Here is a 27,151-nt window from a genome sequence, read left to right as displayed (position 1 = left end):
TGATTCCTAAACCCTTTCTCCGATTTGGATGTGAAAACTCTCATATTGCAGCTGGGAGTGTGCACTTTCAGCCCATATTATATATATAATTGTATTTCTGAACATGTTTTTGTAAACAGCTAAAATAACAAAACTTGTGTCACTGTCCAAATATTTCTGGACCTAACTGTATGTGTCTCCATGGTAACAGACTACTAAAAAAGTCTGTGTAGTCAGGCCATGCAGTCATTATCCCTTCCATCTGCACCTACTTTTCCTTAACTACTGAATGCCCAAGGGCTTGTTTCTAGTAAGAAATCACTGAGACACATAGTTCTGCATGTGAGCTGTAAACATAAAACAGTAGGAGGTTTTTGACCAAGATCTATTGCAAAGTTATTTCATTAAAAAAATGATCTGCAGGCCCAATTCCAGCTAATCCTTCTAAACAAATTTAATGGCAATGATACAAAAGCGTGGAGAAAGGAACAGCGTTAACCAGCACTAGCAAGGGCCTCATTTTGTTTTTTTGCAATGAGGCCCCTTCTGCTGTATGTGTGGACCTGTACATTTAGTTTATATCATAAAAAAATGTCGTTTGCTATGCGGACCTGGGGCCCTTCAAAAATTGAAAACCAAGGTATACCTACACAAAATTGATTTTCTGCCATAAACTGCAGTAAAAATCCCCAAAAGTACTACAGATTGCCTTTCACAAATACTGTATATTAGCCACAGATATGACCATTTGAATTGGAACGGGTGAAGTCCTCACTGAAAATCGGCAGCATAAACCGATATGTAGAATACGAGTCAGGAGCGTTGGTTATTTTCCACTGCTGATTTTAATTACACTGATTTTCTGTGTGTAAATTTGCGAAATATCAGCTGTATATCGCACCTATGTGGACGCACCCTCAATAATGCTGCTTACTCTTAGGGGTGCTTTACACGTTGCGACATCGCTAGATTTTGCTGGCGATGTCCAGCGCCCCCATCGTACATGCGATATGTGGTGTTTGCTGCCGTAGTGAACATTATCGCTATGGCAGGTTCACTCGCACATACCTGGTCGGCGACATCGCTGTGACCGCCGAACAATCCCTCCTTCAAGGGGGAGGTGCGTTCAGCGTCACAGCGATGTCACCGCGACGTCACCAAACGGCCGCCCAATAGCAGCGGAGGGGCGGAGATGAGCGGGACATAACATCCAGCCCACCTCCTTCCTTCTGCATAGCCGGTGGACGCAGGTAAGGAGATGTTTGTCGTTCCTGTGGCTTCACACACAGCGATGTGTGGTGCTGCTGGAACGACAAACAACATCGTACCTGCAGCAGGAGCGACATTATGAAAATGAACGACGTGACACAAATCAGCGATTTTTGTCACTTTTGCGCTCGTTCATCGTCGCACCTAGGCTTTACACATTGCGATGTCGCTACCGGCGCCGGATGTGGCGTCACTAACAATGTGACCCCGACGATATATCAGTAGCGATGTCGCAACGTGTAAAGCCCCCCTTAAAAGCGTTGTCCAGTCTAAATCCACTAGGCAGATTCTGGCCCGGAGTCTGCATACTACATACTCACGAACACATGACCGTCGTTTTCGTCTCTGATACTGGTGAGTCTTAACAGTGCACAGTGCACACGATGTGAGGAATCACAAGTCTGCAGTCACATAGAGCGACATATAGAGCGACACATGGAGGGACATACAAAGTGACACATGGAGGGACAGAAAGAAGGACACATAGAGCGACACATGGAGGGACACATAGAGCGACACATGGAGGGACAAATAGAGCGACACAGAGCGACATATGGAGGGACACATAAAGGGATATATAGAGCGACACATAGAGGGACAGAAAGAGAGAAACATTTAGGGACTCAGAGAGACGCAGAGCGACACATAGAGGGACACAAAGAGGGACAGATGGTGGGACACATGTGGGGCACAAAGAGGGACATGCAAAGTGACACATGGAGGGACAGAAAGAGAGACACACAGAGGGACTCATAGAGGGACACAGAGCGACACATAGAGGGACACAAAGAGGGACACCTAGAGGGACACAAAGAGGGACACATGGAACAACACATAGAGCAACACATAGAGGAACATCTGGAGAGACACACACAGGGACACATGTAACAAAACATAGAGGAGCATAGAGCAACACATGGAGGGACACATGGCAGGACACAAAGAGCAACACAAAGAAGGACACAAGAGGGACAAAGAGGGACACATAGAGGGACACACAAAGCGAAACATGGAAGGACAGAAAAAGATAAATGTAGAGGGACTCATAGAGGGACACATAGAACGACACATGAGGGACACATAAAGCAACACATAGAGGGACACACAGAGGGACATATGCAAGGAGACAAACGGAGCGACACATGGAGGGACTGCAGACTTATGAAATTAGACCAGACCTTTAACACTAGAACTACTGGACTCGTGACACCTATATAGAAATACATAGTGCAAAGTAGTCAAAATGACTACCTCAGTAGTTCTAGTGTTAACTCCTGAAGGCAAAAATCCTGAATTTCATGCTCTCGTATCGGAAGCTATGCGCAAGTGGAACCGTACACTAACACAACAGTAAACTAAGTGATACATCCCTGGAATCAGGACCTCTATCCCTACATCATGCTGCTGTCAGATTATATTCTGTAGTTATAACCTGCTGATATATTTATTTTAAAACTAAACTTTTCTTTGTAGATTTATTCATTATCACCTTTACTGTGTAATTGTATACGTCTACATCTACGTCCACATGTAACTAGGAACTTATAGAGGTTGTATTATAAATATTACATAATTATATTATTAAAATGGACTTGGTTGCAATGAGTTACAGCTCTGCTGTGCACCCTGCATTTAAAAGGTTAAATCGGCACTTAATAGATTTCCATAGACTTAGCAGGACGTCTCCGAGTTGCATGTTTTCTGGTCAGAGTTCACGCTCGCAGAAGCCCTTTTACTGTGGTGTAACCAAATACTGTGATCCTCTAATGAACTTGACACGGTCTCTTTGGTCCATAGAGGTGATACATTGTGATTTTTGGTTACCTAGAATGGCTGACAATGAGCGGGAGGATGTGAGTGAAGCGTACGGCTCTGCTTACCATGTGGTCTTTTCTCTGGAGAACTTAATCCCTGGCACTTTTCCCATCCGTCTCACCATCATACGTAGACGGTTGTTCCCGGTCAGAACTTTGACAGCGCTTCCCATGGTTATACTTTCCAGACTGATCCCATTCACTTCTGCAATCTTATCTCCAACGCAGAGCCCCGCGAGATCTGCAAGTATGGATTAAAAGAGTGTTATACCTTATGAAAAGAGTTGAACGAGTACCTAACTATTCATACTCGCTATGCTCATAACGAGTACTGTCTGCTACTCGCGTATTCATTCCGAATAGGGTGTGCAATGCAAGTCAATGGGGAAAAACTCACAAAGTAATGAGTAACCCAAATGCCGTACTATTCGTGCGAGTAGTGAATAGTGCGGCATTCGGGTTACTCGTTACATTGTGCAAATTGTCTCTCCAGTAAAGGAGACAAACTCTAGCACAGCGCCACCTATTGGAAGTAGCGATCCTAAAAGTCACAAGTGGATTTTTAACAATCCTTTGCAATATGACTCAGGATATATAAGCCAGATCAGAATCCCAATTTGCAGACACGGTGTTTCGGGGTGCTTGCCCCTCGTCAGTGCAAAGTATGGGGGTGTCTGATCTGGCTCATGAGAAAGCTATGTGGGGACCACGGGGGAACACTATTCTCCTTAAGGAGACTTTGCAAGCCAGTCTGGCTGCCAAGTAAGGGGACTCGTTACATTGTGAGTATTCCTCATTGACTTGCATTGCACTCACTATTCGAAACGAATACGTGCGTATTAGACACTACTCGTTATGAGCATATCGAGTACAAATAGTTAGATACTCGCTCAACTCTACTTATGCACTATTGCCCCTTCTGCATAAAGTCATTTTCTGGATCAAATTCACTGAGCATGCATACGTATTATTAGACTTAGTAAATTTGTGTGTGGCTGCCCACTGCAATTTATGGACAGAATTGGCGCAGAATCAGAGCCTAAACATGTCACTTTTTTAAAACTGTATTCAAATCTGCAACAAAAAAAAATGTCTTCTCATATGAATGACAAGGAAAATTTATCGCTGAACATATTGTGAGTCAGCTCAGCGTGGAATAAAGTACATACTGAAATCGATGTGAAAAACACCTCATGTGAGCATACCCTTCAAATTTCTAATTTAGGGAAAAAAAAGAAAATTCTGCAAAATTTCAGATTTTAAATAGGGACTCGGTCAGAATTTTCATCATTTAGTCATAATAAAGAGCCACTACAAAGAGTATCCGGAGGACCCAACATCATACCTCCAAACTGTTACAGAACAGAAAGAGGAACAAACTAAACCGTGCCATAGCACATTGAGGAAAAATTTTGCCATGCCTCTAGCCACAACCCTCAAGTCACACCCATTTACCATTTATTTTTATACTAGCAGGAAAAAGTGTCAGAGGGGGCTTGGTGGCAGTGAGGGACATTCAACATTCCGCCCAGGACAGCAGGACGTAGACCCCAATCCAGGACTGTCCCGCTATACCTGGGAAGGTTGTGATCTATGGATTTATTTTTTGTTCATTCATTCATAGTTGTAGCAGCCAGAACCTTCTCATTTTTAGGCCTCTTTCACCCGTCCGCGTATAACACACTTGTATTTATTGATTGAAAAACAACAAGATTTTTAATATTAAAATATTGTGCTTAGTATCATAGTAATCAAATCCCAGTCAAAAAAGGCTAATCCGTAAGGTTCAGCACAGGGTAAAAATATGTAATATAATATTTTATATACCTTTCATATATTACTAATCATGCGCTTTTTAGACAAGCAAAAGACCAAAATTAGGAAGAAGGGGAAGAGAGGTCATAAGCATTTTATTTTTTTCCTTTTTTTCTCTCCTCTCAATTCCCCAAGATGCAGGGGACAGAGGCCCAATGGATACCACGGTTTAATTGTTACTCTGTTAAAATAATTTTGTTTTATCCCTGCGGCCTCCAACGAGCAGCTGTACGCCTATATCGGGGATAATTTTAAATGATCATCTCCCTTTTCCCTCTTGCGATTTCTTTGTGTATTCAATGAATAAAATACTCAAAGAAACCCCACTGCATAATAATACACGGAGAACGGAAAGCCCCGCCTTACTTGATTCTTCCAGAGCTGTCTGCGGTGCTGAATAACAGCGTCCGGCACTGGCCACGTCCCGCTGACGCTGCGTCTGGTCCCCAGTGAAGAAGATGCGTTGTTCAAATTCACTGGGGGACAGATGCAGGGGACAGCCGCGGCAGATACTGCAGGGCTCGTGGAGTTGAGTGTGTTTTTTTTATTTTAAACCTGACGTGTGTGTTTCTACGGCGCGTGTCACACAGAACCGCATCCACACTACATCCGTGTGGTACGTGTGACACCCGTGCTGCCAGAGCAACACGGACATGTCAGCGTATGGAACTCACGGAGACACGTAAGTATGGAACGGACACACGGTCCGTGCGATAATACTTACGTGTCTCCTAAACCAAAGGAATACATAGGTCTACGTGTGTACGTGTCTCCAGTACATGAGAAAACTGCCAAACACGTACCGGAGGCACGTACGTGTGAAGGGGGCCTAATACAGGGATATTCTGGATCATGTAACTTAAGGATCTGTTCATACAGAGTTTATTTATGTGGATTTTGAAGGGGATCAGATCTAAAATCCACAATTGATTATGGCTATACCTGGTACTGAAGCTCGGTGTAGCCCCGTTCTTTCAAGAAGCGTAACAGAGCAGTATACCAAGAACAACCACAACTATATGTACAATGATGTGCCTGGGTAATCCTTGAAGCTACCAGTGAGCATCTTGGCCCCTATATTCAGCTAATATCTAGGGGTTCTAGTAGATGGAGCCCACCTAAAGAAAAAGGAAATCCTCTGTAACTCCGAACTTCTAATAAAGTATTTGGAATAGGGTTTTCTAAACAAACCAGCTGCTTTAGGTTAAGTTCACAAGTCAAGTAATCATCTGTTAAAGAGGATCCAGCATCAATCCGTTATGCAAACAACTTTCTTTACCGTTTCGTAAAAATTGATTTTTGCATGCCATGTGACACCCGTGCTGCCGGAGCAACACGGACATGTCAGCGTATGGAACTCACGGAGACACGTAAGTACGAAACGGACACACGTTCTGGTCATAAATACTTACATGTCTCCTAACCATTGGGATTACCTAGGTCCCCGTGTGTACGTGTCTCCGGTACGTGTAAAACATGGCAAACACGTACCGGAGGCACGGATGTGTGACGGAGGCCTAATAGATTAACAATTAAACTGCGGTATCCATTGGGCCTCTGTCCCGTGCATCTTGGGGAATTGAGAGGAGAGAAAAAAAGGAAAAAAATAAAAACATAAATAAAATGCTTATGCCCTCTCTTCCCCTTCTTCCTAATTTTGGTCTTTTGCTTGTCTAAAAAACGCATGATTAGTAATATATGAAAGATATATAATATATTATATTACATATTTTTACCCTGTGATGAACCTTACGGATTAGCCTTTTTTGACTGAGATTTGATTACTATGATACTAAGCACAATATTTTAATATTAAAAATCTTGTTGTATGTTTTTCAATCAATAAATATGAATATTTTGATACTGACTCGCGTTTCTCCTGTTTTCAAGTTGTTGTTGGAGTCATAAGGTATCTTAAAAATGGGTATTTTGAACTTTTGTTTCTTAGTAAAGCACACTTGTGTTTCATGGTCCATGGTGAAAGTGCGTATGTGTGTTCTACGTGTGCTCTCCCTGTGCTATATGTGTGACATCCGGATAGCACACGGACAGCATAAGCTGGTATACTTACCTGTCTGCTGCACTGCGGTTACTTCCGGTAATGTCCGCGGTCAGTGCAGTGAATATTCATGAGCATAATGAGCCCGGAAACAACGGCATTGCCGCATACAGGTAAGTATAAAAAGTCTTTATTTTTATGTGACCTGTGTTTTCTCCAGCACGTGTCACACTAATTACATCAGTGTGAGGTCCGTGTTACATCCATGCTGCCGGAGAAAAACAGACATTCACTGTGCAAGCGTATGCTCTACACTGACATGCGGTCTGTGTGAAAATGTTGACGTGTATACAAACATGTATGAATCAAGCACCATACAAGATTATCCTGGAAAAACAGTTGCTTCCTTCTGCTTAGGCAATGTTCCCCAACTCTGAAGACTGGTTTTTCCAGCAGGACAATGCGCCATGCACACAGCTAGGAATTATTCATGGTTCCCTCAATGACCTGCTCCTCCTCACAGCCGAAAGCACTCATGTAGCCCCAAAATCATCACACTCCCACCACCATGGTGGACTGGTTTTTCCAGCAGGACAATGCGCCATGCCACACAGCTAGGTCAAATCAATATGTCGATGAAAGAACACCACATGAAAACCCTGTCATGGCCAGCCCAATCTCTAGACCTGAACCCCATTAAAAACCTCTGGAATGTAATCAAGAGGAAGATGGATAGTCACAACCCATCAAACAAAGAAGAACTGCTTACATTTTTGCACCAGAAGTGGCATAAGTTCAACCAAAAGCAGTGTGAAAGACTGGTGGAAAGAATGCCAAGACGCATGAAAGCTATGATAAAAAAAATCAGGGTTATTTCACAAAATATTGATTTCTGAACTCTTCCTGAGTTAAAACATAATTAGTATTGTTGTTTCTAAATGATTATAAACTTGTTTTCTTTGCATTATTTGAGGTCTGAAAGCAATGCATTTTTTGTTATTTTGACCATTTCTCATTTTCAGAAAATAAATACAAAATGTATTGCTTGGAAATTCGGAGACATGTTGTCAGTAGTTTATAGAATAAAAGAACAATTTACATTTTACTCAAAAATATACCTATAAAGAGAAAAATCAGAAAAACTGACAATTTGGAAGTGGTCTCTTAATTTTTGCCAGATCTGTATATGGCAACTGGAAGCATTGTATGAATGGAGTAGCACAACCCAACACCCTACAGCGAGAATCACAGCTGGAACCTTAGTTTACTGCAATCAGAGCTATCTTAGGGGATTTCACACCCTCTAAGCTACATAACATAGACCCCAAAAACACTCCACTTTGTTGGACAAATTGTAACGAAAAAGGAACGTTGGTCCACATCCTATGGAACTGCCCAAAGATAAGACATCTCTAGAGAGAAGTGTCAAATCTAATTAATTGAATTACGAATTCCAAGATCAAATTATCACCCCAAATGGCGCTTCTTTCTATAGATATGGAAGAACTAGACCAAATGCAGATTCCGATTGTGATTCACATTTTTTTGATCACCAAACAACTTTTACTGGCCAAATGGAAAAGTGATACTGTCCCAAATATTTCTGAAGTAATCAAGATGTTATCCATGCACCACGAATTGGAAAATACACGATATACAATAATCTGTTCCAACCCTATCGAAAGAGATGGGATACATGACTATCCTACATGGAGCAATCTAAATCATAAGCTTCTAGAGTAGAAATATTGAAGATTAAAACACAAATAGTCCTCTGACAAATACCCCAATCAATTTTCTCCTTTCTTTCTTCCTTCCTTCCACTTCCTCTTCTTTCCTTTTCCTCTTTCTTTTTTGTACATATTTCTTAAAAGAAATTATTCTCAATATTTGTAAAGAAGATATGACTAAACTAAGCAATATACCTTGCAAAAGTATTCGGCCCCTTTAAATTTTTCAACCTTTTCCCATATTTCAGGCTTCAAACATAAAGATAAAAATTTTTAATGTTATAGTGATGACTCAACTAGTGGGACATAACTGTGAAGTTGAACGAAATTTATTGATTATTTTAAACTTTTATAAAAAATAATAAACTGAAAATTGGGACGTGCAATATTATTCAGCCCCTTTAAGTTAATACTTTGTAGCCCCACCTTTTGCTGCGATTACATCTGCAAGTCGCTTGGGGTATGTGTCTATCAGTTTTGCACATCGAGAGACTGAAATTCTCGCCCATTCTTCCTTTGCAAACAGCTGGAGCTGAGTGAGGTTGGATGGAGAGCGTTTGTGAACAGCAGTTTTCAGCTCTTTCCACAGATTCTCGATTGGATTCAGGTCTGGACTGTGACTTGGCTATTCTAACACCTGGATACGTTTATTTGTGAACCATTCCATTGTAGATTTTGCTTTATGTTTGGGATCATTGTCTTGTTGGAAGACAAATCTCCGTCTCAGTCTCAGGTATTTTGCAGACTCCAACAGGTTTTCTTCAAGAATAGTCTTGTATTTGGCTCCATCCATCTTCCCATCAAGTTTAACCATCTTCCCTGTCCCTGCTGAAGAAAAGCAGGCCCAAACTATGATGCTGTCACCACCATGTTTGACAGTGGGGATGGTGTGTTCAGGGTGATGAGCTATGCTGCTTTTACGCCAAACATATCGTTTGGCATTGCGCCCAAAAAGTTCGATTTTGGTTTCATCTGACCAGAGCACCTTCTTCCACGTGTTTGGTGTGTCTCTCAGGTGGCTTGTGGCAAACTTTAAGCAACACTTTTTATGGATATCTTTGAGAAATGGCTTTCTTCTTGCCACTCTTCCATAAACGCCAGTTTTGTACAGTGTACGACTAATTGTTGTCCTATGGACAGACTCTCCTACCTCAGCTGTAGATCTCTGCAATTCATCCAGAGTGATCATGGGCCTCTTGGTTGCATATCTGATCAGTCTTCTCCTTGTTTGAGATGAAATTTTTGAGGGACGGCTGGGTCTTGGTAGATTTGTAGTGGTATGATACTTCTTCCATTTCAATATGATCGCTTGAACAGTGCTTCTTGGAATGTTTAAAGTTGTGGAAATCTTTTTGTAACCAAATCCAGCTTTAAACTTCTCTACAACAGTATCATGGACCTGCCTGTTGTGTTCCTTGGTCTTCATGATGCTCTCTGTGCTTTAAACAGAACACTGAGACTATCACAGAGCAGGGGCATTTATACGGAGACTGGATTACACACAAGTGGATTATATTTATCATCATCAGTCATTTAGGACAACATTAGATCATTTAGAGATCCTCAATGATCTTCTGGAGTGAGTTTGCTGCACTGAAAGTAAAGGAGCCGAATAATATTCAACGCCCCACTTTTCAGTTTATTCTTTTTTACAAAAGTTTAAAATAAGCAATAAATTTCGTTCAACTTCTAAATTGTGTCCCACTTGTTGTTGATTCTTCACCATAAAATTAAAATTTTTATCTTTATGTTTGAAGCCTGAAATGTGGGAAAAGGTTGAAAAATTCAAGGGGGCCGAATACTTTCGCAAGGCACTGTATATATATGTTTTACAAAAGTTTTTGCAAATGATTATTACGCATGGTAGTTCTCCTAATCATTTTCCTAATCCCATTTCACCTTTCATTCCCTGGTTTCCCCAATAAAGATCTCTCCTTCCACCTCCCCTCCCTATTTAACCTCCCTCCTAAACAAAAAACACAAATGTTTGAACTGTTTACAATAAAGTTGTCTAATGTTTCTACTTTGTTCCTCTAAACTAATGTAATGTATAAATGTTTTAATATGTAATAATAAAAATATTGTAACCAGAGCTATCTTTGATATCATTTCCCTTTTGATGCCCATCAGCCTCATGATCAACATGATTGGTTGATGTTGATGGCACTGTCATGGCAGAAAGGGGGTCTAACTAGAGGAAAAGTCATGAAATTATGGAAGCCACAGGATGGATAGACATGTGCAATGATGAAAAAGTGGAAACAGTATTCAAAATATCTCCATTTATTCATTATCAAGCGCCACACACAAAAATACCAGCCACTTACAGGTCTTTGCTGCTATCAGTGATGCTGAATGTTTTGCCGCACTGAATCTACTTGGGCAAATCATCAAGATTTGCTGCTGGCAGCTTCCTTTGCAATTGTCAACCAATGGTGTCTCAGATGTACTTGATGCATAGGCAAGTCTAGAGACGCTGTAGGCAATGATAGCAAGTTTAGGCCATGCAGGCTGCTCACAGTAGGATGAAAAACATGCAGCTTGGAGTTATCATGTCAAAAAACATGTTCCTTGGACACTTTGGAGAAATGACTGTATCTCTGGTTCCAGAACCAAATAAATGTATTGCCAAGCTGTTAGTGTACCTGAAATGAAGACTAGGGTACATTATGCCACCCAACATCATAATCCTAGGAGTAGGAGCGGTGTGATGCTCCCTCATAGAGACCTCTTCATTGATTTGTCACCACTACTGTCAAAGGTTTGTGCTTTTTAGACACTTTTGTCTTGGATCAATGATAGTCATTGATTGATTTGGAGACCACATTTTCGACATGATGAAGAGGCCTTCATGGGGCAATGTTGCACTGTTACTACTCCACGGATCATGTGGTGGAGAGGCATAATGTACGGTAGCCAGACATCTCTAATATTAATTTCAGGTGCACAAACAGCTCAGCATTACATTGATTTGGTCATAAAACCAGTGGTACCACTTCTCCAAAGTGTCCCAGAAACCATTTTTCACCACGACAATATGAGTTGCATGTACTTATTCTACTGAGCGCAGCGTGCATGGTCTAAACATGCTACCATGACCTGTTTGGGTAAACAAATGCATTCAGCCTGGCAGAACATTCTGTGTCATCCATTAATAACCTCACTTATAGCATCCGAGGTATGTAAATGTTTTTCATAATTTGCAGATCATTATCATGTCTATCAATCTGTGATTTCGAGAATTTTCTTTCCTGGTGTTGCAATGTTGAGGAATATTTTTTTTTCAAATAGAAGCCTAATGCAGGCGTCACATGGTACGATCTATCGTGCGATCGCACGAGCGATCGTACCCTCCCCCGTCGTTTGTGCGTCACGGGCAAATCGCTGCCTGTGTCGCACAAAGTTGTTAAACCGCCATCACACGTACTTACCTGCTGAGCGAAAATCCTCTTACTGAAGGGGGAGGGACGTTCGGCGTCACAGCGACGTCACACAGCGGCCGGCCAATAGAAGCGGAGGGCCGGAGATGAGCGGGATGTAAACATCCCGCCCACCTCCTTCCTTCCACAGTTTATTGTCCCCGGGGTGTCACACAGTACGTTGAACAACCAGCACAAAGAAAAATAAACGATTTTTTAAAAATGAGCGACGTGTGACAGATAAATGATTTGCAAACGTTTTGCGTCGCTCGTAGGTGTCACACGGGACGACGTCGCAAACAATTCCGGATGTGTGTCACAAAAAACGTGACCCCGACGATGCATCGCACGATAGATTGTCTCGTGTGACGCTTGCATTACTCCGAAATAAGCCCTAGTCGTGATTCAATAATGAAGTGTCCATGCATCTAAAAAAGTTAAGGAATACTGCAGGACGCTTGGTCACTTCATTATAGAAAGCAGACACCTCCAAAAGAGAGAAGAAAGAAGACAGAAAACTCAGCAGTGGAACGTATGAAGGTCCTGCGGAGGAATGCATCAATGCGTTCCACCGCAAGTCCTCTATGCGTTCCACCACAGGTCCTTGCGCTGCAATGCACTGCGTCCCATCTTCCCCTGCTGGCTGGAAGCAATCGGTATCACCAGATGTAGTGAGTGTGTGTGCAATCTGATGTGTGTGAATGAGTATGAGTGTGCGTGATGTGATGTGTGTGAGTGTGTTGGCCAGAAGCAGTGCTTTTGGAGGACCACGTAGAGTAGAGCATACCTACTGGGAGTACCCGACAAAGATTGCAGGAGGACCTGGGAGCCATGCAGACGTCCAGGGTCTGGTAAATATGAAGATCCTGGGAAGGGTGGGGGCCAACTTCCCCCAACCGTGTTCCTCTGAGGATAAGCCCTAGCGCACTTTTCGGGGCAAAATATAATATAAGATAGTGTCTTATTTTTGGAGAAACATGGTATATATATACTGTGTGTATGTATATATATATATATATATATATATATAGATAGACACACACACACACACACCGTTGTGTACTTATTTCATCAATTTATGCACTTGTACCTTACACAGTAATATCACTATGACTGTATTATATATGTATGTATGCAATCTCTATGGCAATAAATATTTTTAATATCTGTATTATGTACTGTGTTTACTATGTATGTTATCACATTGAAATTATTAATTATGTAAAATAATTGTATATTTGCATAATGATGTATTATGCCTTTATGTTTAAACTGTGTTTATTAACATTTAATATCGTACAAAGGAATATCAGTACAATATGCATTGTATTATGCCTTTAAATACTTCCTGTTATATTATATTAGTAGCTTGATATAAAGTTGGAAACAACTGAAATGTTGCCACGCCACATGGCCTATTAATGTCCACTTTTTACAAAAAAATTTCTTGCGTGCTGACTACTATTTTTCAGATAGATAGATAGATAAAAGAAAGATAGCTAGATAAAATCATGGTCGAAAGTATTGGTACCCTTGAAATTATTTCAGAAAAGGATATATTACTGACAATTATTTTAATTACACATATTCTATCATACACAGGTATATTTCCTTTGTGTTTTGGAGCAACACAAAAAAAATAGAAAAGAAGAGGCAAATTGGACATAATTTCACATAAAACCCCCAAAATGGGTTGGACAAAATTGTTGGCGCCTTTCCAAAATTGTGGCTAAAGAACTTTGTTTCAAGCATGTGATGATTGTTCAAATTCACCTGTGGGAAGTAACAGGTGTGGGCAATATGAAAATCACACCAGAAACCAGACAAAAAGGGGAGAAGTTGACTTAATCTTTGCATTTTGTGTCTGTGTGTGCCACATGAAGCATGGAGAACAGAGAGAGGAGAGAATCATCTGAGGACCGGAGAATCAAAATTGTTGAACTATATCAACAATCTCAAGGTTGCAAGTTCTTTCTCCAGAGATCTTAATGTTGCTTTGTCTACGGTGTGCAAAATAATCAAGAAGTTTACAACTCACAGCACTGTAGGTAATCTCCATGGACGTGGAGATCAGAGAAAAATTGATGAAAGGTTGTAATGCAGGATAGTCCGGATGGTGGATAAGCAGCCCTAATCAAGTTCCAAAGAAACTCAAGCTGCCTTTCAGGCTCAGGGTGCATCAGTGTCAGTAAGAACTAGCCATCAACATTTGAATGAAATGAAACGCCATAGCAGGAGACCCAGGAGGACCCCACTGCTGACACAGAGACATAAAAAGGCTAGACGGCAGTTTGAAAAAATGTACGTGAGTAAGCCAAAATCGTTCTGGGAAACCATCTTGTGGATATGATAGAGCTTTTTGGTAAATCACATCATTCTACTGTTTACCAAAAAGAAAATGAGACCTACAAATAAAAGAACACAGAACTTACAGTCACATATGGTGGAGGTTCAAAGATGTTTTGGGGTTGTTTTGCTGTCTCTGGCACTGGGTACCCTGACTGTGTGCAAGGCATTATTAAATCTGAACATTACCAACGGATTTTGGGTCACAATGTAGTGCCCAGTGTCAGAAAGCTGGGTTTGTGTCCTAGGTCATGGATCTTCCAGCAGGACAATGACCCCAAACATACTTCAAGAAGTACCCAGAAATGGATGGCAACAAAGCGCTGGAGAGTTTTGGAGTGACAGCAATGAACCCGGATCTATACCCCATTGAAAACCTGTGGAGAGATCTTAAAATTGCTGTTGGGAGAATGTGCCCTTCAAAAATTCCAGGTGAGAGGTGTGAGAAATTATCTCCACTTTGCCTTTATTCTCCTCTGCTTTGTGGGTTGTTCCAATACACCCAAAGGAAAGAAACGTGTATAACAAAACATGTGTGGGTGAAATAATTCATTTCCTTGAACAATTTCAAGGATGCCAATATGACTGAAAATTTTAGTGTGGCGCCCAGGACAAGCCAGGTTGTCACAGGTACTGCAACAACACACCCCACACCCCGGCTAGGCACACCTAAGTCAAACATAAATCCTTGTTGCCTCCCTCCAGGGGCTGATGTCCACACCAGGGGGTGGGCCAGGCAGTTGGCCCCGCCCACCGAGTAGTTCACAGTCCTGGAGGCGGGAAGAGGAGCAGATGAGTTTTGGAGTTGGAGAAGTGAAGTGGTAGAGGAGCAGCCTGACTGTGTCCGGGTGTGTGGCCCGGGCACATACAGCAAGGTTGGCAGACGGTGGTGACCGTCTGCAGGAGAGGCTAATTGGAGCGAACCGTAAGGACTGGGGTGGCCCGACGGTACCGGATCGGGGAGCGAAGAGAAGCCAGCACCATTCGGCAGGGCCTACGGACCCCGACCAGGCTAGGAGTCGCCGTAAAACTGGTCAAATCCGTTAGCGAAGGGAACCTCTGGGGTTTCCCAGCAGTCAAGACCCGATTGAAGGCAACAGCTCACACCGTGAAGGGAAACACAGTCACCGCCAAGGCTACAGTTCCCAGGGCCAGAGCCTGCGGGCAAAAGGGGCTCCCTCAGCATCCATTCAAGCTGGGGAGCGGGTTACCGGTGGGAAGCCATTGGAACCGTAAACACAACACAGGTGCAGGGAAAGGCAGTCACCATCAACCTACCGGGAGGAGAACAACCGCAGCCGTCTGTGGGATCCGTCCATCCAGCCATTTGTTTTACCGGAGACTTTGCATTCATCATTGGCTGAGTGAGTACCACCGTGCCATGCGGCACAGCGCTGCCCCCGCGACCCTGCACCTCACCAGGCCCCGTAACCCGCCTGTCATCTCTAACCCTCCCCAGGGCCTCGGGACAACCAACCCCCTACCCACGGAGGGGAGAACCAACATCCAAGCTGCTCCCTGTCATCGCTCCCGGGATCCCCGTCCAGAGCAGCGGTGGTGTCACAACCTCACCACAACCGTGGGTGGTGTCACGGACAATATCCCCAAACCACACACCTCCCCCCTTTCACTCACGGGCGAGGAACGCCGCTCGAGTCCCCGGGATCCGGCCCACCGCTCGAGCCACCACCGAGCAGCAGCAGCAGCCGGACCCGAGCAGTGGGTGAGCGCAGCGTATCCTCCTCCGCACGCGACATTAGCTTATCATATATATATGATAAGCACTTGGAGCAGTGACCCCTAAGGCTAAGTTCACATTTCCGTTGTTTTGCATCAGTCACATGCGTCGCTTGCCGCATGTGACTGATGCGCTGTACAACGGATGACAAAGAACAGAATTCTTTGTCGGACTCCGTTATGTGCGGGGGGTGGAGCGTCAGGGGGCGGAGTTTGGGGTTGGTGGAGCTGAGCGGGGCCATGGCACTGAGGACGTCAGTGCCGTGGGGACTGCAGGTCTGGGGACAGGTGAGTGTGTGTGTGTGTACATGCTGAATGCGGGAGGGGGCGGAGCCGAGCGGGGAAGTGTCAGGCTCCCTGCACAGCCAGGGTAAATATCGGGTATAAGCAAAGCACTTTTTGCTTGGTTACCCGATATTTATCTTGGTTACCAGCATACACCGCTTAGCGCTGGCTTCCTGCACCCGTACCCAGTGTAAATATCGGGTAACTAACCAAAGCGCATTGCTTGGTTACCCGATGTGTATCCTGGTTACGGGTGCAGGGAGCCAGAGAGAGCATGCGCAGCAAAATCCTACGGATTGCGCTGCTCAAAAAATGTTACAGGCTGCGTTGCTCCCGCCCGGCGGTCAGTTAAAAAACGACTGACCGCGACGCAGCGGATGCAACGCAGCATCATCAGTCGCAATCCGTCACTAATAGAAGTCTATGGGGAAAAACTGGATTCCTGCAAAATATTTTGCAGGATACCGTAATTCCTCAAGGCGACGGATTGTGACTGATGCAAAACAACGGAAGTGTGAACCTAGCCTAAGTTGGAAAAATGGCTGCAACAGATTCCAGGAGCAACATCTGAGCTCTCTGTCTAGAAAAGCGCAGTGCTGGGAACAACTAAGATCCTGCGCAGAACCCTCAAACTCCCAGGCCTCTGGTAGAGGACCCGAGAATGAGGAAGGACAAATAACCACCCACAGGGGGTGAGAAGGTAGTTATATATATATTATATATATTATATATACACATACATACATATATGTACATCGGACATGCATATATCTTACCAGCACTGCTTCCTTCTTCCACTTTACTGACAAATATCCCCAGCCCGTGTTCTGATCCGCCTCGGACGCTGAAGCCCAATCTTCCATCAGGAGTTTTATCCACTGTGATAGCGAGGATTGAATCACTTTCATCACTGTTGGCTGCAAAGGGGTCATTTCATTATTATTTTGATTCCTTTTGTAATTACAATTTTTTGCATAATGTTAAATAGCCAATAAATTCATAGAAAAATATAAAAGAGCAATTAAGCAAACTATCTTGCATTATCACAATCAATACAAAGTCTAAAGCTGGGGTCACACATAGCGACAGCGACAACGACATCGCTGTTACGTCACCATTTTCTGTGACGTAACAGCGACCTTGTAAGTCGCTGTTATGATCGCTGCTTAGCTGTCAAACACAGCGACGCAGCAGCGATCATAACGTCGCTATATGTGCAGAGAGCAGGGAGCCGCGCACACTGCTTAGCGCTGGTTCCTTGCTCTCCTAGCTACAGTACACATCGGGTTAATTAACCCGATGTGTACTGCAGCTACATGTCACAGTGCAGAGAGCAGGGAGCCGCGCACACTGCTTAGCGCTGGCTCCTTGCTCTCCTAGCTACAGTACACATCGGGTTAATTAACCCGATGTGTAATGCAGCTACATGTCACAGTGCAGAGAGCAGGGAGCCGCGCACACTGCTTAGCGCTGGCTCCTTGCTCTCCTAGCTACAGTACACATAGGGTTAATTACCCGATGTGTACTGCAGCTACATGTGCACAAAGCAGGAGCCGGCACTAGCAGCAAGAGCGGCGGAGGCTGGTAACGAAGGTAAATATCGGGTAACCAGGGAAAGGTCTTCCCTTGGTTACCCGATGTTTACGCTGGTTACAGCTTTCCGCAGTTGTCAGACGCCGGCTCCTGCTCCCTGCTCGCTTCATTTCGTCGCTCTCTCGCTGTCACACACAGCGATGTGTGCTTCACAGCGGGAGAGCGACGACGAAAAAATGAAGCTGGACATTCAGCAACGAGCAAAGACCTCACAGCAGGGGCCAGGTCGTTGCTGGATGTCACACACAGCGACAGCGACGGGACGTCGCTGCAACGTCACAGAAAATGGTGACGTAGCAGCGACGTCGTTGTCGTCGTCACTGTGTGTGACACCACCTTAAAACTGACAATACAAAGATACAGCTGACAGGCTTCCCTATACACGTGCATGCTCCTCTAAGCTGAATGTTTGCTTTTGTAAAGTGGGAGAGAATGATCTAATTTGAGGTCCTTCTGACACAGGCTTATCACCTGGAGGAACAAAGGATCAGGTCTGTTGTAATCCAATTTTCTCCCAATCATTCTTCTTTCCCCTAAAGCTGGTGTCACACATAACGACGACGACAACGACGTCGCTGCTACGTCACCATCTGTGACGTTGCAGCGACGTCCCGTCGCTGTCGCTGTGTGTGACATCCAGCAACGACCTGGCCCCTGCTGTGAGGTCGCCGGTCGTTGCTGAATGTCCAGCTTCATTTTTTGGTCGTCACTCTCCCGCTGTGACACACACATCGCTGTGTGTGACAGCGAGAGAGCGACGAAATGAAGCGATCAGGAGCCGGCACTGGCAGCTGCGGTAAGCTGTAACCAGCGTAAACATCGGGTAACCAAGGGAAGACCTTTCCCTGGTTACCCGATGTTTACGCTGGTTACCAGCCTCCGCTCTTGCTGCCAGTGCCGGCTCCTGCACTGTGACATGTGGCTGCAGTATGCATCGGGTAATTAACCCGATGCATACTGTAGCAAGGAGAGCAAGGAGCCAGCGCTAAGCAGTGCGCGCGGCTCCCTGCTCTCTGCACTGTGACATGTAGCTGCAGCACACATCGGGTTAATTAACCCGATGTGTGCTGCAGGAGAGCAAGGAGCCAGCGCTAAGCGCGGCTCCCTGCTCTCTGAACTGTGACATGTAGCTGCAGCACACATCGGGTTAATTAACCCGATGTGTGCTGCAGGAGAGCAAGGAGCCAGCGCTAAGCGCGGCTCCCTGCTCTCTGAACTGTGACATGTAGCTGCAGCACACATCGGGTTAATTAACCCGATGTGTGCTGCAGGAGAGCAAGGAGCCAGCGCTAAGCGCGGCTCCCTGCTCTCTGAACATGTAGCACAGCGACCTTATGATCGCTGCTTCTGCTGTGTTTGACAGCTAAGCAGCGATCATAACAGCGACTTACAAGGTCGCTGTTACGTCACCGAAAATGGTGACGTAACAGCGACGTCGTTGTCGCTGTCGTTTAGTGTGACACCAGCTTAAGATCTGTTGCCAAAATCAGTAGGTCAGTTGACTTTTATATAATAATTTTGATCAGATTAAAGGTTTCAATATCCGTTGGTCAAATGATGGTTCCGCAGATTGAACATACGCAGGAGTTCACTTGGCCAAGCACTCTTATGTTCTCTATGAAAGAGCCACCTACTCAAATGTTAGCTGGCGGGTTTTCTTCAGGAGAAGAATGAGATTGGCAGTCCAAAATCGAAAATGTGCAATCGAAATCTCTTCTGACCATAAGTCGTCTGGCGTCTTCATACACGTTAGACCGTCACCGAAACCTGTTAAAATCGGCAGGTTCAGGTAACATTGGAATAATGTGCATGGTGGGCCTTTAGTCTCACTATTTTTATCCGTTAAACTTCTCACCAGATGTCGGTGACAATCCTTTCAATTCACAAGTGTAAAGAAATAAAAAACATAGATGTCCTCAAATTTATTGATGTATAATAATGAGAAATTACACAGGGAAAAAATATTGACCACACTTACTGAAATTTATTGAAATTTATTGTACTTCGTACAAAAGCCTTTGTTGGTAATGATAGCTTCAATACCCACCCTCTATGGAGAAACTAGTTGCATGCATTGCTTAGGTGTGATTTTGGCCCATTCTTCCACACAATGTTAAAATCCTAAAGGTCCTGTGGGCTCCGTCTACGAATACGGGCTTTAATTTTTTCCTTAAATTTTCTATTGTACTCAGGTCAGGTGACTGGCTCGGCCATTCTAGCAGCTTTATTTTCTTTTTCTGAAACCAATTGAGAATTTCCGTGGCTGTGTGTCTGGGATCATGTCTTGCTAAAATGGCCGCCCTCATTTCATCTTTATCATCCTTGTAGATGACAGCAGATTTTTACCAAGAATGTCTACGTTTGTCCATTCATTCTTCTTCAATCATATGAGGTTTGCCAGTGCCAAATCCCACACCATGATGTTCCCACCTCCAAACTCACTGGTGATTTGTCTTTTGGCCTCCAAATATGGTGTGTATTATGGCATCCAAAGAGTTCAATTTTGGTCTCACCTGGCCAGACTATAGTCTTCCAGTTTTTTATAGGCTTATTTAAAGGTTGTTGACAAACTTTAAACATGCTTTATCACGCTTTTAATTCAGCAATAGTGTCTTGCGTGCTGAGTATGCTTATAGGCCATAGAGGTTGAGGGTAATAATTATTGGTTTCTTTGAAAACATTGTTCCTGCTGATTCCAGGTCTTTCTGTAGCTTCCCACAGGTGGTTCTTGGCTCTTGGACAACTCTTCTGTAAATTGTGTTCACTCCTCTGTCTGAAATCTAATGACCTTGTCATGGCTGGTTTATGGTGAAATTATGTTCTTTCCACTTCTGGATTATGGCCCCAACTGTGCTCACTGGAACTTTCACTAGTTTAGAAATTATTCTGTTAGCAATGCCATTAGTATGTTTTGCAACAATAAGATTGAAAAGATCTTGAGACAGCTCACTAGTTTTACTCATTATCAAATGTTTCTTGTGTGCCACCTTGGGTAATAAAACACGTTTTTGTAGGCCATGAGTGGAACTAACTGATATTATTTTTTCACCAAGTGGCAGGTTTGCTTTCTAATTACTGATAGTTTTCAGCTGGTGTCATGACGTTCCATGGCTTTTTGCATCTCTCTTTCTAAATGTCTTCAATACTTTTTCCCTGTATCATATCTCATTATTACACGTAACTTAATTGATAAACATCTATGATGTGATCTCATTGTCTGTGTTGATTGGATGTGTTGTTCCCAAAATCTGGTGAGAAATTAATGTCAATAGCACCTTTAGAAATATGTTTACTTAGAAAATTGGTGAATACTTTTTTCACTGGCTGTATATCCTTCCGCTATATAAATTAAGTGGCTTAAAGTGGTTTTGTTACAGCCATCAGCCCCACCAGACTTGTACAGGGAGAGAGATAGTATTACATTTCTGCCATTCAAATTCAAACATATGGCATTGCGTCCATGAGATATCATCCTCTGTGATGTTTACATGTCATAATAAAGCAAATGTGTTACCGGTGGTATTGGTTTTATTAAACCAACTGTCTCCCATTTCTTTGTATATCCTTTCCCTAATAATAACTGTGCTTAAAGTGTGACTTCTGGTCCCCCCAGAAATCATCTAGTATCGCAAAAGGAAATTTTCTCCATTTCGACATGTCACCTGCAGCAGGATAAATGAGGTATTATGTGGGGTTAAGTGACCATATGTGGTCTGGTTAAGTCTATCCGATATATCTTATATTCTACTGCATAGATAACCTCACTAACTTTTGATCCTAAAATATATTTGTGGTGTGGTGGGTTAGGTACCATTTTGTCTATGTTTATATTTTTACTTAATCACATTGCAGAAGGTCTGGCGTTGTCCAAGACCCCAGATTCTCTCTGGCACTGTGCTCTAGGGCGCTGTGTGGCCAGGGAAACTTGAAACTTTCCCCGTCCAGGCAGATTCTGGAAAACCAAAGTGGAGTATGATCTTCCCTAGGGTCCTGCTGCCCTGTGTGGCGCCGTTTCTGAGGGTAGCAGATGCCCTCTCCCCACAGCAACCGTGTGAACTCTTCTCCTTCCCACCGGAGCATCCGTGAAACACGTCTGCTTCTTTCCACTCCTGCTGGAGAACTCTCTAACTGTTGTGTTGGCTCCTGACTCCCTCTGCTGGTTGCTCCTCCTCCCTCCCAGGTCCTAAGCTAGTGGGACTGGGGCCCCTGTATGAGAGCATCCTGTAAATGCCAGTCTGTAGGCAACCCCTTTATTACCTGACCCTAGCCCAGTTCCCAGTGGGAACAGGAGCAACCTGGTGTGTATTTGAGTGTGAAAGTGGTGAAACCGGGACTGACCTCCTCAGGATCCGGGTGTAGCATTACACTCAAAATTGGGTGCAATACTCCGTGGCGACTGAAGCCTAAGGGATGCCACACATCTCTCGCTCTGTTTGTGTGATATCGGAGTAGGACCTCTTGATAATATTCTTATTGAAATATGCACATATTGGATAGGACAATAACTGATACAGAGAAAAATATTCAAAGACTTACCTTCTAAAGGAGAATTAATCAAAATCACCCTTCCCATAGGAGATGTTGCTCGCAGACCTTTAGGGTGACCATTTCCTGGTCTGTTCAGCTTTCGAAATAAATGCCGAGCCTTAATTGAGGAGTCTCTCCTGGAAGTACTGGGGTAGTCATCATTGGTCATCTCACTGTCATCCATTTCAATAGCATGTGCCATGGCGGCGGAAAGTGAGGGCAAGTCATAGGGATCCTAGAGTCTGATAGAGGCTGTGGGTGAAGAAAGTTCTGTGTTCTTGCAAATAAGAAATCCCCTCATGTCATCTCCCACCAGAAGAGATATGTGCTGAACATAGTGAGAAGAAGCATGTCTTCAGGCCATGAAAGGAAGTTCTGTGTTTTCCATTGTAAGTACCATTCAAGAAATGACCATGACCTAAACCGGAGAACGGAAAACATTTTTGTTATTTCTGTGCATTTCATATCTTTGAGCACCCCCTGAGGAAAAGAATGATTGAAACGCGCGTCGGGGCATAGCGGTACTCTGGATCTTTGTGACCATTTGAAAGGTATATATACTCTTCATTGATTAGCACATTATTAGCACTTTATAACTTACAAAGGGTATATATATTATATCTTAGTTATATATGATTAATCCATCAATTTGATATTAATTTTTGCACAGTGAACTTTGTTATATATGAATAATTGATAACCTTATGACATCGGTCACTGTATTAAGCTATTAATTATCTAGTTAACCGCTGCTATAATTTATGGGAATCTCTCCTGCTTTATATTTATTCTGAACATGTAATATATGTCTATTTTTTTAAAAAAAAAATAATAAAATACTGATTTTAACATCATTTGATCACCAATTCCTTTATTTTTTGCATCCATATGGATTCTTCTTTAAGGGTATTTTTGATACATATTTCATATGTTTTGTCAGGTCTCCTGATCTAACCTATCTGAGTGCAGCATAAAATAGAAGAGGAGATGCTGAGGCCAGGGATATATGTTTACATTTGATTTATCTTCTTAATGAAACAAGTCCTGCTTCCTCTGCTCATACAAAGAGATTGCCATTGGCGTAACTTGAATCTTGTGAGCCCCTATGCACAATTTCAAACGAGGCTCCCAATTATCATAAGTTTGTAACGATTTCTTGCTCCGTTACTTATAGATCCATTACAGAGTAGGTGCGGGAGTATGGGGTGGGCTTTAGATGAGACCACCCCACACTCTCCACTGTCTGTGATACAGTATTGCAGTATATAATACAAGACAACAAAGGAAACTAAAAGTAAAGTGAAACAAAAACACATTTAAAGGGAACCTCTCCCCTGTGGGGCAGTTCAATCCAATGGGCGTCGCTGGTCTTGACCCACCATCTCCTTTCTGTTTGAGATCACCATCCTCCTTCTTGTTTTGTGTGGATGATGCATCCTACATCATCCACACACTGTCCTCCGTGAACGCACACGGGCATAGCAAAGTTCTGTAATGCTTAGGTGCGGAGAAAGGTAAAAAAACACATGCGCATGCGCACTACAATACTTTGATCTGCCCTCAACAGGCCAGAGAGAAGTGCACGTGTGCAGCAACCCAACGGAGGACACTGTGAAAGATGACGTAGGATGTGTCACCCACATGAAGGAGGGAAAGAAGACAGTGACGGTAAGAAGAGAAGACTGAGACCAGCGACGCCCATCAGACCGGACTGCCCAGCAAGAAAGTAAAAACAAAAAAGTGAGCCGGAGTATGAGATGGTATACATGGAACTTGTGAGACCATGTTCACACTGGCCATGAGAAAAAGAGAAACCAAGGAAAAAAAAAAAAAAAAGTGAAAACATACCCTGCTGTAACTAAATAAAAGCATAGTGCATATAAACATAGGGTACTTAGTAAACACTGTTTTTGATCAAAAAAAGCATAAAGCTATCCCACCGATGCCAAGGTGTACCCAGTTGGGATAGTACCTACACTCTCTAATATTAAAACCTTACCATGGGTCTAAAATAGGCCTCAATGTGGCTAAGGGCTGAGAGCGACCGGGTCCCAACAGGACACACACAGTCAGGGGGATTCACAGAATGAAATGTCCAGCTCGCTAAGAAGGGGGCCACTCCCTGTTTGTACTGAATACAAAAAAACTACATAAAAACAAAAAAGTGAGCCGGAGTATGAGATGGTATACATGGAACTTGTGAGACCATGTTCACACTGGCCATGAGACAAAGAGAAACCAAGGAAAAAAAAAAAAAAATGTGAAAACATACCCTGCTGTAACTAAATAAAAGCATAGTGCATATAAACATAGGGTACTTAGTAAACACTGTTTTTGATCAAAAAAAGCATAAAGCTATCCCACCAAACGTCAAGGTGTACCCAGTTGGGATAGTACCTACACTCTCTAATATTAAAACCTTACCATGGGTCTAAAATAGGCCTCAATGTGGCCTTAGCCTTACACCTTGACGTTTGGTGGGATAGCTTTATGCTTTTTTTGATCAAAAACAGTGTTTACTAAGTACCCTATGTTTATATGCACTATGCTTTTATTTAGTTACAGCAGGGTATGTTTTCACATTTTTTTTTTTTTTTTTTCCTTGGTTTCTCTTTGTCTCATGGCCAGTGTGAACATGGTCTCACAAGTTCCATGTATACCATCTCATACTCCGGCTCACTTTTTTGTTTTTATGTAGTTTTTTTGTATTCAGTACAAACAGGGAGTGGCCCCCTTCTTAGCGAGCTGGACATTTCATTCTGTGAATCCCCCTGACTGTGTGTGTCCTGTTGGGACCCGGTCGCTCTCAGCCCTTAGCCACATTGAGGCCTATTTTAGACCCATGGTAAGGTTTTAATATTAGAGAGTGTAGGTACTATCCCAACTGGGTACACCTTGGCGTTGGTGGGATAGCTTTATGCTTTTTTTGATCAAAAACAGTGTTTACTAAGTACCCTATGTTTATATGCACTATGCTTTTATTTAGTTACAGCAGGGTATGTTTTCACATTTTTATTTTTTTTTCCCTTGGTTTCTCTTTGCCAGCAAGAAAGTAGATCACAGGTTTCCTTTAAAATTATATTAAATGATGAGTATCCCCTTTTCACAGTTTAAAAATAAAGGCATGAAAAAATAACCATATCCAGAAAATAAGCCCTTGTACAACTATGACAAAAATAAAAAAAGTTAGGATTTTTGGAAGAAGGAGATAAAAAACAAAGTGCAAAAATGAAAATTGGCTGTTCTTAAAGGGTTAATAGTATTGGTCTTCTCTAATGTGCCATTGGGACCTTTTTCGAGCCCCCATAGACTCCAGTACTTGGGTACACCTGTGACTCCTGCACCCACTATAATTCAAACATCACTTCCTCCAAGATCCTGCAGGAATGTGGAGGCTTTAGTTTTTACTTGGGATCTCTTTAAAGGGGGCTTTACATGCAGCGACATCGCAAGCGATATCACTCGTGAAAGCACCCGCCCCTGTCGTTTGTGCGTCATGGGCAAATCGCTGCCCGTGGCGCACAATATAGCTAGTTTCCGTCACACATACTTACCTACCTAACGACGTCGCTGTGGCTGGCGAACAGCCTCTTTTCTAAGGGTGCGGTTCGTGCGGCGTCACAGCGACGTCACACGGCAGCCGTCCAATTAAAGCAGAGGGGCGGAGAGCAGCCGCAGGAAAATGACGCCCACCTCGTTGCCGGAGGACGCAGGTACGGTGTTGTTCCTCGTTCTTGGGGTGTCACATGTAGCGAGGTGTGCTGCCTCCAGAACGACGAACAACCTGCGTCCAGCACCATCAAATATATTTGGGATTTGAACGACGTGTCAACGATCAACAATTAGGTGAGTATTTGTGATCGTTAGCGGTCGCTCGTACGCGTGACACGCAACGATGTCGCTAACGAGGACGGATGATCATCACGAATTCCGTGACCCTAACGACATCTCGTTGCGTGTAACGGGGCCTTAAGGCTCCCTTCACATGTCCGTGAAAAACGTTCGTGTTTTGCACTGGTGTGTTGAAGGGGTGCATGACCCATCTGTGTGCCGTGATTTTGGCACACTAGTGTTCACCGTGTTAGCACACAGACAGAAAACTTTTTACTCACCTGTCCCTGGCACTGCTGTCCTGATGCTGATGTCTCCGGCGCTGCTGCTGTTTCTGGGTTTATGGTCCAGTGAATATTCATGAGCATAATGAGTGGTCCTGGAAGCCAGTGACAGCAGCGCCGAAGACAGCAGTGCTGGAGACAGGTGAGTGTAGAAAATTATTTTATTTCAAAGACATGTGTATTCTCCGGTACGTGTCACATGGATCACATCAGTGTGCGGTCCGTGTGACATCAGTGCTGCCGGAGAAAATCGGAGTTGTCTCCATGTGAAACACATGGAAATGCGTGTGCTCCATACGGACACACGGTTGTTGTGAAAAGACTGATGTGTGTGCAGACCCATTGATTTAAATGGCTCTATGTATGTTTGTGATTCCAGTACGTATGAAAAAAGACGTCATACGTACCGGAATCACTGACGTGTGAAGGAGGCCTAAATGTGGACATTTGTTAGATGATTCACTGGGCGCTCGGAGGTCCTCTCACTAAGGCACTACCTGGCAGGCACTTAGCATGGAGACTT

At 43.5% G+C, this 27,151-nt stretch overlaps 1 protein-coding gene across 2 annotated transcripts in view; it reads right to left on the bottom strand.

Annotated features, from left to right (window-relative positions):
* Window positions 1-27,151, bottom strand: part of PDZD7 (PDZ domain containing 7) — a 133,776-nt gene that overhangs the window by 103,663 nt on the left and 2,962 nt on the right. For both annotated transcript variants that reach the window (XM_075352312.1, XM_075352313.1), the window contains exons 2-4: window positions 22,523-22,931; window positions 17,170-17,310; window positions 3,129-3,303 (exon numbers count right to left, since the gene is read on the bottom strand). In XM_075352312.1, the coding sequence (XP_075208427.1) occupies window positions 3,129-3,303; window positions 17,170-17,310; window positions 22,523-22,715 (509 nt within the window). In that variant the 5' untranslated portion in view covers window positions 22,716-22,931. The remainder of the gene's footprint in view (window positions 1-3,128; window positions 3,304-17,169; window positions 17,311-22,522; window positions 22,932-27,151) is intronic.

Source organism: Anomaloglossus baeobatrachus, chromosome 5 (genome assembly GCF_048569485.1).
Source record: "Anomaloglossus baeobatrachus isolate aAnoBae1 chromosome 5, aAnoBae1.hap1, whole genome shotgun sequence".
Lineage (NCBI taxonomy): Eukaryota > Metazoa > Chordata > Amphibia > Anura > Aromobatidae > Anomaloglossus > Anomaloglossus baeobatrachus.
Note: the sequence above shows the minus strand (reverse complement) of the source record. Positions and strands in the feature narration are given on the sequence as shown.